This window comes from Citrus clementina, unplaced genomic scaffold (assembly GCF_000493195.1).
Source record: "Citrus clementina cultivar Clemenules unplaced genomic scaffold, Citrus_clementina_v1.0 scaffold_5, whole genome shotgun sequence".
In the NCBI taxonomy this organism is placed as follows: domain Eukaryota; kingdom Viridiplantae; phylum Streptophyta; class Magnoliopsida; order Sapindales; family Rutaceae; genus Citrus; species Citrus x clementina.
The window spans coordinates 19256043-19271615 of NW_006262201.1; the positions used below are offsets into that span (position 1 = coordinate 19256043).

The 15573-nt window shown below is 31.6% G+C and overlaps 1 protein-coding gene across 1 annotated transcript; it reads right to left on the minus strand.

Moving 5' to 3' along the window:
- Positions 1-14437: 14437 nt before the first annotated feature.
- LOC112098011 lies at positions 14438-15270 on the minus strand. Its single transcript, XM_024183606.1, has 2 exons — positions 14895-15270; positions 14438-14832 (listed from the first exon to the last, which is right to left on the minus strand). The coding sequence occupies exons 1-2, from the start codon at positions 15268-15270 to the stop codon at positions 14438-14440; spliced, it is 771 nt and encodes a 256-aa protein (XP_024039374.1).
- Positions 15271-15573: the final 303 nt, after the last annotated feature.

The following is a 15573-nucleotide window of genomic DNA, read 5'->3' on the forward strand; positions in this document are numbered from 1 at the left end:
TAGATTCAGCTTATGAAGTTAATTACGAAACAATCTCTGACAAAGCATGATGAAAAGATCATATTATAAGTCCAAAGTTAGGCTTCCCAATCAAGCAACTATCAATCCAATTGTGTATTGTGTTATCGTTGAGCTCTTATGTCAATTATGGCCAAACAGTGCTTTGGCCGACAATGAGATATATGCAAACATAAGAGTTGCGAATGAGGTATGTACTGTTTTTATGTGACAAGCTATGTACTTTGTTTTTATGGTCATTCTCTTTGTAGTTCTCGGACAAACTATGATGTGAATTTCAATCTAACGGGTATCTGAATCCTTTTAGTTAGTTGGGATTGTTGATTTATATATTGTTATCAGGAGAAAAAAGTATGCATGCATGCAAAACTAAAGTGGAGCATAGAGCAGGGAGCATGCATGGTAAAATGGAACATGGAGCAGGAAGCATGCAAATTAAAATGGAGCATGGAGCCGTAAGCATGCAAATTAAAGTGGAGCATGGATCATGAAGCATACATAGCAAAATGGAGCATGAAGCATGACTCATACATAGCAAAATGGAGAACGAAGCATACAAATTAAAGTGGATCATGGAGTAAGGAGTATGCATAGTAAAATAGAGTATGGAGCAGGAAGCATGCAAAATAAAATGAAGCAGGGAGCATGCATGGTAAAATGGAGCACGGAGCAGGAAGCATACAAATTAAAGTAAAGCATGGAGCAAGGAGCATGCAAAGTAAAGTGATTGCAAATCTATAAAGAAAAATCGAGAAGCTTGGAAACCCAATTTAAAAAGGAGATAAGCATAGAATTTAGATAAAACTCTAATTAAGTGTTAAAACCGATGAAGACAAGGAGTTATCCACAACGTAGGATACTGAAAAATTATATTCTAAATAAAGAGCCCTTCAATGCTTTATAAAGGCACAAGAAAATTCATGAGAAAAGGTAGATGTAATTCTCATTAAATAGTGAAAGTTACTCTTTCTACTCCCGTCGACATAGGCCATGTACTGAATCACGTAAATTCTCTATGTGTGGTTCTTAAATTGTCCCGTTTATTTAATTTTCTAGTTGACCAAAAATCAACGTCAATAGATTGGCGTTGTTTGTGGGGACGATTTAATTAGTCGCAATTAAAATCAAGCACCACCAAATCGTGAGTCAATGAAGCCAACGTGGCCATCGCAGCCATAGATTACTGCAGGTCCCAGGACCCCAAGGAGGTAGTGTAGCAACGTTAGCCTGCAACCGCCGCTTGCTCAGCAAGTGGCCGACTTGACACAAAACATTAATATGATGCTCTAATACATAGAGAACCAAAGGAATCGTGGTCCTGCCCCAACAGTTGAAGAACAACAGTTACAACATCATGGTTAACAACATGGTCATGATGGAGAAAAATCTTGAGCAGGCTCATAAGTTAGGAGCCATGCAAGCCATGCTAATCATGAAAGTGGTGATCTTTAACAAGTACTGAATTCTCGAGACCTGCATGACAGGCTGAATGAGAGGCGTGAATTCAAAGGGCATGAGGAAGTCGAATCTAGTGCTGACTTAGCGGGCTTGGAAGCAGAGTTTAAAAAACTCAAGAAGAGGATGGATGATATTGAGAAAGTTCCTACTGGACTACATTTGGAAAAGGTGGAACCTATTTTTACTATGGATATATTGGACACGCCACTTCCTCCAAAATTCAAGATGTATAATATTCAGAGTTTATAATGATGACAATCTTGATGATCATGGCATCACAACCAAGTGCTTTGATGCCATATACAATATCACATTTCTTTTACATAGTGTCCCTAATGACATAAGAACCTTTTGAGATTCTAAAACAAACCCTTCTGATAATCCCAAAAGGAGTTGATCATCATCAAACTCTAGTCCTGGCAAGAGCAAAATGGAAAGAAACACCACCAGCACAGGTAATCACACTCGACATTCTAGGGATAAAGAAAGATAACGTGAAGATTGAAGTTGAAGAGAATAGGGTACTAAGAATGCGTGGGGAAAGGAAGAGCAGTGATTATAACGAGGAAGTTGAAGGAGAGAAATGACACAGATCTTAGAAAACAAATGACAAGTTTTAAAGGTAGTTTATGATGCCAATGAGTGGTAACTTGGAACATATTAAGGCTCATTTAGAAAATGGGTTTTAAGGATCACAGTGCCAAAGCTTGCTGAAGAGAAGAAGAGGCATCCTAAGGTTATTAACATTGATTAAGAGTTTGGTAATTCTTCTGGTGAAGATATTAAGGCCACCAAGGCTCAAATGTAATTAATGAAATAAACTCACCAATGGAAGAACATATTATGCTTGAAGATTCTAGAGTTATTGCAGATATATTGACTGTTCAAGATCCAACCATTGAAGTAAGTAAAACTAAAGAGTTTATCCAAGATTTCAAAGTTGAAGATTTAGCATGGAAAAACAATCTTTACTAGCTTCATCATTGAAAGAAAAGAATGTCGCAAAAGCTTCTCTTGAAGTGATTTCAAATGAGCTTGATTGATCTAATGAGAAGGTGCTATTTATTCTTGATATGAGTTTTTTATCTATTGATATGGCTAAAGTTATGCAAGAATCTCATATTGAAGAGACAATAATTCTTGAGGAAGATGATAAAGTTGATATGGCTTTACCAATTGAAGTTGAATCTAAGCAAATTGTTATTAAAGAAAATCTTTTTGCATTTATTGATATGGTTATGCCTACCTACATTAAAGATAAGAAAGTTTTACTCCTAGAAGACTTGTTCAAAAGGAGAAATTGAAAAGAGATTGCATTGAGCAATATTTGGAGAAGTACAAAATTCATTTGAGCATTGTTTGTTCATGGAAATCTTCATCTTCTCAAAATATCAGTAACAAGTTCAAGAAACAAATGAAGTATGGGCATTTCGAGTTTCAAGGAAGATTGATGTGAAAGGCTACAATTTCTAACTCCAAGATTAATTGCTACTCCACTTTAAGTTTCATCCACTAAATAATCTTTTGTTTTTAGTATAACTCAAGGACGGGTTTTTTTTTTTTTTAAAGTGGAGTAGACTGATGTAGGAAGCATAGAGGGTATGGTACATTAGAAACTATAATATTTGAATCAATTTAGTATTTAGCATTTTATTGGGATTTATCTTGTTTTATTAAGCTTATTTAGGTAATGTTTGTAATTGTAGTGTAATTAGGATTTGCTTTATATTTTCTTGTTCAAGTAATAATCCTTTTTCTTATAAAGAGTCATAAGTCTATTAGAAATACGATAATCCTAACTAGTATAAATAGGCTTGTTATACTTGTTTCATTTTACAATATTTTCATTAATAATATTTTAGATTATTCCATTTCGGTTTATCTTTGTCGTTAATTCGACATTTTTTCTCTTTGACGACTATTTTTTTCTTGAATTTTTAGAACTACACTAGAACTGTTGGGATTTTGTGATATTTAAAGCATATTGATTTATTTATAAAAACATTCTTTGATTAATAAAATACTTAAGATATCTTTCAGATATCCTAATTGCATAAATATTTTGAATAAGATCCGTTTAATTGTATTATATGTATTTATGTGATCATCATATAGATTCATAGATGATATAAATACAAATTATTTTTTGATTAAATAAATTGAGTTTGCAGTTGATAAATAGAGTTAGGAACTCTATTTATATTTGGACTATAGTAAATTTATTGAATGATTTGTCTTAATCGTGTATAAACTTACTGATGTAATTTGATTACATTCAATTGGATCACATATGAGATTCAAGAAGGAGATTATTGCAGATCAAGGCATACTTTGTGAAAGGTTAGATCATTAACATAGGTTAAACTAATCGTAGATATTAGGAATTGTGGTTAAAATGATGTGCATAAACTGAATGAGTGACAAACAAGTATAACTTTTTATTTTAGATCAACAAAATTCACCTCTAAGTGGACCACTTATGTTAGTGACATGATGTCAAAAAAAAAAGTATAAAAGGGACAAGTAATGCAGGTATAGAGTAGATGATTCGATAGAAGTACACTACTATATTGTGACTTTAACTATGAATATTAAGAATGATTTGGTTTAGTCATTAGTCTAGCATGCAAATAAATCAATATTTAATTTGATTATTGTTCCCTATACAGAAATTAAATCTGAAGCGCCTTCGTGATTTGGTTAATTTGTTGTGGCTGATTTAAATTGCAAGATATATTGTACAATTGGTGTAAATTTGCATGGCATATTACTAAGGCAAGATTTTAGCCTTCCCCCCCCCCCCCTCCATCTACCTAGTTCACAGTTTATAATTTTTTACTCTCTCATATATTATTATCTTATTTATTCATATACGGCATTCCCATGAAAACATTCAAGATCGATGGTGGAAGGCAAACTAAGAATTGAATTGTACTAATTGTTATTGCTAATTTAGGCATTGCTTTTGGTGTTGAAAATAATTCATTGATAATGATTTTACGCTCAAAGTGTAGAGTGAATTTAGATAAATATATAGCTTCACGAACATGATCTTATTTCTTTATATAAGGCTGAGCGTACCTCCTCCTGATCTGCCATTCTCCCACTAATCCAAAACAAAAGGGTGAGCGGACCTCCCCCTGATTGTTGTCAAATAAGGATATTTGACACAAGCATATTTGATACTTTTTAACTGTCAAATATATCCTTATTTGATAGTTTTTAATTGTCAATTATTTTATTTTTTTCTTGTATAGTGAATTTAGGAGTGGCCCAAATTTTGGCCTAATTGACTTGATATATGGCCCAATTAAATTCAGGTCAGGGTTCAGACCCTACCTAACCCAACCAAATCCATTCTAAAGTTAAAAAAAAAAATGATTTTCTTCGTATAACTTTATAAGACATGGCTTCGATTTATGTTTATTTTATTATTTATATAATTATATGATTGGACCTTAGTAATTTTTATGTTTATGTTAAATTTTAATATATATGAGAGGTTATGTCCTTTTTTTAAATTTAAATTACTTAAATATAAAAAATCTAAAAAAGAAATTATAAACTTTGATCTTGGACAAAAGCCCGCCCGACCTTGACCCGATCAGGTCGGGCTGACCCATTGCCATCCGTAAGTGAATTGTTGTCCTGCTAAGTTTTGTCCAAACGTGTTGTGGGTTGACCCGATTTGGAACGTTTGCTAACGTGCCAGGTCAGGTTTAATTATAATATAACAGGTAGTAACGGGCATATATTCCCTAAACTGAAAATAAAACTCAAGCGAACTGAATATGACTTTGAACCTTCAAAACGGACTGAGATCGAATTCATAATTCGGATTGGATAATTATTTTTTTTCATTTTCGATCGAAAGTGAGTGGACGATAAATAAATTCCCTATATCTAGAGTCTGAGCCAAAAAGAAAACTTATAATTTAAATTCACTACCATAAAAATAAGAGAAAAAGGACTAAGATGAGTAATTACTAGGGCAGAGCTCTAATGTCTTTGATGGGATCAATCCAGTGTGTTTGTTCTTCCATTATGCATGGACAGATAATTATGGAAAGAGTGGAAATTGATTTAGGATATTACACTGTACAGCTGCGTATTGGGTATAACATCCAGCAAATTTTATTTCAAACTTCAAGACTTTGTTTAAATAAATGTTCGTTTTTGATGAAGAACGCTAATTGTTCTTCTACTTTTCAGCTATTTCATATCATTAAAATTTGTTTGAATTTTAAGTTTTATTAAATGAAAATAATATTTTACTTTTAAAATGTTAAACTTATCAGTTATTGGGTAGTTTTTGAAAATATAAATACTAACTGGTTAATTTATTCAAACTTAAGGACTATAGGGGAGTTACCCCACACTTTGATTAATGCTCTTAATCCTAGTACTAGATAAATTTATGAATTATGGTCCCATTCGGATTGAGGTTAAAATGCTAAAAAATACTTATTTCGTAAGTTCTTCTAATTTTGACAATACTTCTAAAAGCAAGTAGGGGTTGCTAAAATAAGTAGTTTATTAAATAAGTCACCCAAACTTTTTTTTCAAGCTACTATTATAAACTTAAGGTTTTAATAAAAAGACAATTATGTATTATTTTTTCATAAAACCTAATAAATAAATTATAACCTTAAATATCATATAACCATATCTACATGCAATACCTATAGTCTATACATATTCACCAATATGAAAGTTTTGATCTTATAAGTTAATATATTTGTTTATTACCTTTACTTTTTTTTTTTCAATCATAAGAATCAATAAGACTAGCATATTGATTGTGAAAATTTTCTTGATGAGCAATGAATAATTTTCATATGAAAGCTAACCATGAATTCAAATAGAATTTCATAACCACGGTTGAAAAAATTATTAAACTAATTGTAAAATAAAACTCACATTATATATATGTTTTGTTTTTCAAACTCACAACATTCGGCAACTTATTTCTTCTGCATAGTAGAAGCATCTTATTTTATTAGTCACTGCAATTCCAAACTGACTCTATAATTTATTACTTGGGGAAGTGTAAATCAATCAATGATAATATTGAGAGTTACAAATGTATGTTAACTGATTATATTTTCGAAAATATACAACAACAATAATAAAATATTTATCCACTTCGTAAATAAAATTATTACCATAAAGAGTGTGTGATCTATGGTGTGACCCATGTTGGCAGAAAACATAAAACTAGAGAGCGCACCACATAAGTTTTACACTCTTCTATTTTCATAGAACATAAAATGGACTAACAAAAACAATTCAGAAAAGGCAAGCGCTAAGTAGGAGCAGAGCAAGCAATTGTGTACCATTAATGTTTCTAACCCATAAGTGGACTACCAGACAAGGTACCAAACGCGCTCCAACAGAACCTTCTATTTTTCCTTGTTTTATTGTTCTTTAGCTACGAAGTAATAAATGATTTAAAGTTACACAATCAAATAAAAGAGTTCAGTTCGATAATTTCATCCATTTCAGTTCGCATAACTCGTTATAAATACATACGTAGTTATATTCCACAAATTTAAAATAAGGATAAAAAAGAAGAAGAAAGATTACAAAAATACAAGAAAAAGAAATAATGAAATGAATTTCCTCCCCAAGTACTCACCAGTTCCAGCTACGCCGCAGTGGAAATGCCCGACAGCCAATCGCTTACATAGTTGGGAGGAAATTAAGTTACCATCACAGTAATTAAAAAAAAAAATGTAACAACAGTACCGTTATAGCATAGAGAAATGAACATATATATGGCATTGTCATCATCATGGAAGACTTTCTCTTATGATATTAACTCATGTAATTAAACTAGAAGTTTAAGAGTATTTAGTTTTTAAAAGAAGGGAAAAATTAAAGATAGATAGAAAAGTATGTACGACAATGATTATGTTGGATTTTGTTTCTACATACTATTTCAATAAATTAATTTCCACTGAATTTTTTTTAAAAAAATTTTAAATCCTTTAAATTATCACATATATCTTGTATGTTCACTACAATCGTGCAGGTCCTGAATATCATTTTTAGTTGTTGGCACATATATAATTAAAATATAACTATTCATATTAGAAAAGCTATTAACCAGCAACACAAATAAAGAAGTAACACAAGATAAAAAATAAAATGAGAGAACAATATATTATAGAGTGATTTTATTCATTCCAAATGTGTGTACAAAACGAAAAGATGAGCTCTCCTTTTATAGTTACATAATCACTCCATGAAATTAATAGAAAAATTATAGATCATAATTCCTTGTGAGATAGGGAAGCTACATGTTATGGGGAGACTAAGAGATATATGTTATGAACATCCACATTTATTTTAATAAATTCATAACACTCCCTCTTGGATGTTTATTGCAAAGAATATACATCATTAAAACCTTTACAAAAAAAAAATCATTAAGGAAAAAAAGTTAGTAAAGGAAAAATAGTACATTATTCATTGATATCTTGAATAATTTTGGAGATATAGAGTTGCCTCATTAAAACCTTACTAGGAAAAACCTTATGGGACAAAAACCTAGTGAGGAAAAAGAGTACAATAAATAAAATTTCTTCCAAAATAAATTATTTTCCCCAATAAGTATACTCCCCCTCATCTTGACATAGATTCTTCAAGATTTGGAGAAAAAGCTTTGAGCTGACGCATCCCAATTTTGTGTACCAACTTTTTTAATGTCGCCGTTGGTAGAAATTTTGTAAATAAATTTGCAAGATTATCACTTGAGCGTATTTGCTGAATATCTATATCACAATTCTTTTGAAATTCATGTGTATAAAAGAATTTAGGTGAAATACGCTTGGCCCTATCACCTTTTATATAACCACCTTTAATTTGAGTAATGCATGCTGCATTATTCTCATATAATATTGTGGGGTTATTTTTAATTGATGACAATCCACATGTTTCTCAAATATGTTATATCATTGATCTTAACCAAATGCACTCATAACTTGCTTCATGAATAGCAAGTATTTCTAAATGATTTGAAGATGTTGCAACTATTGTTTGTTTCATTGATCGCCATCATACAGTACTATTACCAGAGGTAAATAAATAACCTATTTCAGATCGGGCTTTATGTGGATCAGATAGATATCCAACATCTGCATATTCAATTAGTAGTGACTTTAATCCATTTGAATAAAATAATCTCATGTCAATTGTTCCACGGAGATAGCAAAATACATGCTTTACACCATTCCAATGCCTACAAGTTGGTGCAAAACTATATCTTGCTAATAAATTAACTGAAAATGCAATATAAGGTCGATTACAATTTGCAAGATACATGAGTGCATCAATTGCACTTAAATATGGTACTTCAGGACCAAGAATTGCTTCGCCATCTTCTTTAGGACGAAATAGATCTTTTTCTACATCAAGTGATCGCACCACCATTGGAGTGCTTAATGGATGGGCTTCATCCATATAAAAATGCTTCAAAACTTTTTTAGTGTATGTTAACTGATATAAGAGTATTCCAGTTGGCAAATACCCAATCTATAAAGCCAATAAAGAATTTTATTTTTCCAAGATCTTTCATTTCAAACAAGAAGCTGTTTTTGAAAGCTCTTCATGAGTTCCAATAAGATTTAAATCATCAATATATACTGCAACTATTGAAAATCCAATTTCAGATTTTTTAATAAGAACACAAGGACAAATTGGATTATTTACACGTCCTTCTTTCAATAAATAGTTGCTTAGGCGATTGTACCACATACGCCTAGACTGTTTTAATCCATACAAGGATCATTGTAGTTTTAAAGAATATAAACTATGAAGTTTTAATTTGTTTGCTTTTGGCATTTTAAAACCTTCGAAAAATTTCATATAAATATCTATATCAATAGAACCATATAGATAGGCAGTCACAATATCCATAAGACACATATCAAGCCCTTCAGAGGCTATGAGACTAACTAGAAATCGAAATGTAATTGCATCCATAATAGGAGAACATGTCTCCTCATAATCAATGCCCGGTCTTTGAGAAAAACCTTGTGCACTAACCTTACTTTATAGCTCACAATTTCATTTCTCTCATTTCGTTTTCGAACGAATACCCACTTATAACCAACAGGTTTGACATCTTCAGGTGTCAAGACTACTGAACCATTTTGTGTATGAGTGTGTGCAACAAAATACTCAACGTCAATTCCAATAGACATACAATAATCATTAAATGATTTACATGTAAATTCACCAGCATTATCAAGTCTAATTGTTTTAATAGGAAAATCAGGAAATTGTGCTCTTAATCTAATGATTTGAGCAAGAAATTTAGCAAATGCAACACCACGACTAGAAAGTAGAGAGACATGTGACCATCTAGTTGATGCATCTATTAAAACCAAGAAATAACGAAACGGTCCACAACTTGGATATATAAGGCCATATATATCCCCTTGGATTCTTTCTAAAAATTTAGGAGATTCAAGACTTACTTTCATTATAGATGACTGAATTATTAATTTGCCTTGAGAACAAGCCGCACGTGGACTTTGAGTTGGCAAAAGAATCTTCTGGTTCTTTAATTGATGTCCATGTGAATTTTTTATAATACGACGCATCATGATTGATCTAGGATGCTCAAGTCGATCATGCCAAAGTTGAAAAATCTTTGGATCAAAGAACTTCTGGTTCATTGTAAAATTTATCTCTATTGTTCTTATATTTGTATGATACAACCCAAAAGAAAGAGAAAGTAGTTTGCTTCTAGCATGAAATAGTTGAAGTAATATAAAGAAATTCAGAATTACCTTCACTAGATGTTTCAATGTGGTATCCATTTTGACGAATATCCTTGAAAGTAAGTAGATTTCTACTGGATCTACTGGAGTATAAAACATCATTTATTTGTAATTTTGCACCATTTGGTAACATGATATAAGCTCTTCTGGAGCCTTCAATTAGATTAGTAGAACCACAAAATATTAGCCTTAGATAATATTAAATTATGGAAATATTTTTTATTTTGTAGAATTGTGTGTTGTCGCATTATCCACCAAACATCCATCTTCATTATTCACCAAGTGATTATTCAAATTCATTATATATCTTCACGTACAAATATAAAATAAGTCAATTGAACATGAAGAATATTCGGGTAGTATAAAGAAAACATTATAGAAAATATTTTTATTAAAGAAATTGAAACGTTACACACCAATTTCTCATAAAAACACACAAAAACAATAAATACTCTTTCAACATACACTTAAACACACCATAGCTATAAAGAAACACATCAATCTTTAAAAAATAACACACTTCAAAGTGTAGCACTCTTAATCAATCTTCACATGTCCATCATCAATTAAATGATCAATTTTACCATTGGGATCTTCAAAAAAATCTAAAACATCCAAATGAGTTATATCAATTGGATTTTCATGATCCTTTGGAGATTTCTTTTGTTGATCTTTTTCTTGCTTGCATTACTGTTATTCCACTTCGAGTGGTTTGATCGATATTTCTTGTTACAACCACCACAACCTTTATTATTTTTGTAACTACGGCCTCGACCACGACCTCAATTAGCACTACGATTATTGATTGAATTACCATTTGCTTGAGGGATAGGTACAAATCCAGTTAGATGAGATTGATGGCTTCTCAACAAAAGTTCATTATTTTTTTCAACCACTAAAAGACATGAGATTAATTCAGAATACTTTCTGAATCTCCACTCTCAATATTGTTGTTCCAGGAGCAAATTCGAAGCATGAAAAGTAGGAAGTGTCTTTTCCAACAAATTTGCATCATTAATCTCCACTTCACATAATTTTAATTGAGAAACAATTTTGAATAATGCAGAATTATATTGACTGATAGATTTAAAATCTTGTAATCATAAGTGCATCCAATCATAACGAGCTTTTGGAAGTGTAACAATTTTTTGGTGATTAAATCTTTCATTAAGACATTCCCATAGGACATATGGTTCTTTGACCGTAAGATACTCACTTTTCAATTGTTCATGAAGATGGTGGCGAAGAAAAATCATCGCCTTGGCACGGTCTTGGGTTGATGCATCATTATTTTCTTTAATAGTATCTCCAAGATTCATTACGTCAAGATGGATTTCAGCATCCAAGATGAAATACTAACTAGGCAACCCAAGTTGGGGGTGAATTGAGTTTTTAAAAATTATGGAATTCTTGAATAAAAATTAATACAAATCTTAAACAAATTCAGAACAATAATAAATAAAAAAATCAAAATGTAAAAAGATAAGAGAAGAGATATTCAAAAAAAAATTTTTTTACGTGGTTCGGCCAACCCCGCCTATGTCCATGCAGCTCACCAAGCTTGAGGATTCCACTTTCCAAGCCTCCAAGGCTTCAAGAACTTTTACAATTAACTTCACAGGTGTTAATTAACCTTTACAACAAGATATTATCCCAAATCTCTTAATCTAAGTGTTTCCTACACTCACACTTTCTCAAATACAAGATTTTTCTCACACACAATCTATGTGTTTACAAATATATGCCCAAGGTGTGATTTAAAGAATGAATGAACAAACTAAAGCTCAAGAAATATTGTATTCTCAATAATATGCTCTTTGGTATTCGTTGGATTCATTTTGATTGGAGCTGATGCAATTTTTTTATAGTTGGAGCTGAAAACTAGCCTTTATTGACTTTCTCCACAAAGTCGGATCACCGTTTTCTAGATGTCAGATCGCCGTTAGTTTCCATTAGATGTTGGTTAGTCGTTATCTCCAAAATGGTTAGGCATTTGATACAATGATTACTATAGTGAAATTATTTTCTAAAATTATAGTTTTACCTTAAAACTTTATATAATTATATTATGGCTAAAAAATTTATGAAACTTTACAAATAGGTCCATTTCTAGAGTTTCAAAGATTTCTAAAACTTTTTGAAATTATATTATGACCCAAAACTTTATAAAATATTTTTAAATAGGTTCATTTCTAAAATTTCAAAACAATACTTGTTGATTTCAAAGTTCTCAAAACTTTTTTAAATTTAAACCATTAACTTGAAAATAACCAATTTCATAAAATTATTTTTTCATTAAGTAGAAAACCTTTATATTATGAAAATAATGATTTATTAAATGTATGAAAAATAATTTGAGTTTTTAAAATCTTAATCATTCTTAATTTTTTTGTTATCATCAAAATTAACATTATGGGTACATAAATATTAACACAAGACCCATGAAAGATAATTATCGCTAGAGATATCAAGTGCCACAAATTCAAGTTTTGCGAGATTCGACAATTTCAAATAGCTATAAAACTATCTAAATAAGGATAAATAATTGATTGATTATTAACAAGTAAATATTAGATGTCATATAATCACTCATGTAATATAATAATAAAGTTCTATAATAATTATATATCATACTATTCGTGTCATAGAATTCATTTCAAATCTTGTACCATTAATTATGCATATTTCAAGAAACACAATGAAGACAAGTAATATACATACATCCTTAAGAAGTTAATCTTATACATGATAATAATAGATAATATGACATGTTATTAGTAATGAATAATTATAGGTATATAATAATTAAAATTGCTAGATATGAGAAGCAAAAGAATTAGTACCTGAACAGAGTCTCATGCTGATAACGTGTTAGAAAAGCTATTAGCCAGCAACACAAATAAAGAAGCATCAAGATAAAGAATAAAATAAGAGAATAATATATTATAGAGTGATTTTTTTCATTCCAATTGTGTGTACAAAACAAAGAGATGAGCTCTCCTTTTATAGTTACATAATCACTCCATGAAATTAATGGAAAAATTATGGATCATAATTTCTTGTGAGATAGTGGGAGTTATAGGGAAGCTAAAGGTTGATAATGAGAGATAGTGGGGAGACTAAAAGATATATGTTATGAACATCCATATTTATTTTAATAAATTCATAACAATTCAAAGATAATAGCAGAGCTGGACATGAATGCATCTGTACAAGGGGGCTGTTCCATGCACAATACCTTCTAAAATTCCCACATGAAAATAATCATTTAGCTACAGATTATGCAAATGCACAAGTGACGTTGACATGCAAGAAAAGGCTTGCTACTTGTAGATAATCGTGTAAAACGCGTGTAAAATTATTTTAACGCTAAACTTTTTAGATTGATGAATCAATTTAAATTCGCAGACACATCATATGATTGCTTTGCAACTGCCACGCAAAATCTGCAAATTATGCTCATCAATGCTTTTAAATATGATTGTCACGCAATAGAATACAAGATTCCGATACTTGGCCGTTACATGTTTTTCTATATAATAGGAAAATGAAATTCGATCTAACAGAGAGACAAGTAGCACGTTTTTTTACGACTCAAAAGCCTTCGAGATCTAAGTCTACCATGTGAAGATCATCAAAAGTTGCTTATGTTGATCTTCTTTGATCTGTACACAACTGGAATCTTGACGATTCCGTGTACACATATGCAGATGATTCGTGCAAATCAACAGAGAGCGAGAGCATTTTGCGTTACCTAATGGGTGTGAAGATTGAGTCTACCATGCATGTGAATCTCCTTAATTGGTATTATTCTATCATCTACCAAGAGACAAGTGGGATCTTGACAACTTAATTTATGATGTCTATTTTTTGAATTGCTTTGAAGTCCTTGTTCTTGGTAGTATGTGTGTAAAACTTGATCCATAGGTTTTACAATAAGATTAATTCTTTTGCTCTAAATTTAAAATTTAACCCATTTATATGTTGAATCATTCATTCGCTCCTGAGATTAAAAAGACGATGGTAAATAAAAACTTAAATAAAAAATTTGAAGATATTCCGGAATATATCACATAATACTTTTGTGTTTGTATTGAAAATTATATGATTGGAGTGATGTACTAGTATAATTCTCATTTACAAGTATGAATTAGGCAAAAACATTTTGTAATCTAATTGCTGAGGATGTTGAGAAGGGAGACTCGGGCTTTGATCAAACGCCTATACAATGATTCGAGTCCTTCTTTAAGATCTTGAATGCTGGACTCCAATTCTTTAAGCTGGTTTTGCAAGCAAAAGATGTTATCAGATCTAATAGTCTTGTGACCAATGAGTGCAGCATCCACCTTGTCAAACTCATTAATGTCTTTTTCGTCTTCTTCGCATGCTATTCTTTTGGGGCGGATTAGCTTTAAAACCAATGAGAAGCCGCTTTGCATTGATCCAGTCCTTGGCCCTGAGATAAGGGACAGTAAGGATTCAAATGCAGTGATGGTGACCCCTTCAACCTCTTTCCTCATGCTAACACGTTCCTCATTGATCGAAGCCGACCTTTTATTTTCCATACCTTTCAAATTCCACAAGGCCTTATGGATTGTCTTTTTCACTGCCTTCCTAGAGGCTAAGTACTTCTTAATCTCACTTTAAGCTCAGTTTCTTCGCCCTTTCTTCTGCGCAAAACTGATTGAAGTCCTTGTACGGATTCCTTAGATTGCAGCAATGCATTCTGAGCAATGCTGCAAGTATCCAAGATCCTCAAAGATCCATTCAACAGCTCATCAACCAATTTCCTGTTATTGCCTTGTGATAAAGCTTGTTGAATGAGGGGCAGTTGAAAGATTTTATCAACACAATCATGTAAATCATGAAGGCCATTTGCGTTATGGCCTATAGTTGAAGCAGCTTGAGAAGACCTTAATCTGCTCAAAGTCTCTTCAACTTCTGAAGTGAATGGGTGTGATTGAGTCGGTAAACTGTTTGATCGAACATGGTAGAAGGCTGCCATTTTTTCTCTTGCTGTGAATGAGAAAGCTACAAGTTGAACTGGTATTGCCCTCATTTGGTTACCATATGCACATTATATATATCAACAGATGAGGGGGACAAGAGGAATCTTATCTTCTAAAAATATCAATTAGCAACATGATTTCGATCTTGATCTAAACATTATATCCGCTATTTTTATGCATTGTCTCGTCCCCTAGGTGGTCAGTTAATATTGATCACGTAAGTTAATATTGATCTGTAAAATTATTGCCTCTGCAACAATATACAAAAATTGTTTCTGTAGAAAGAACAAGATTCTGTA

What these genes read in the sequence shown, in the direction of transcription:
- LOC112098011 (XM_024183606.1), bottom strand. Translation starts at nt 15,270, where the DNA reads ATGGCAGCCTTCTACCATGTTCGATCAAACAGTTTACCGACTCAATCA. An exon ending in GCTTAAAGTGAGATTAAGAA is followed by an intron (nt 14,833 to 14,894) that starts GTACTTAGCCTC and finishes GGAATTTGAAAG; the next exon opens with GTATGGAAAATAAAAGGTCG.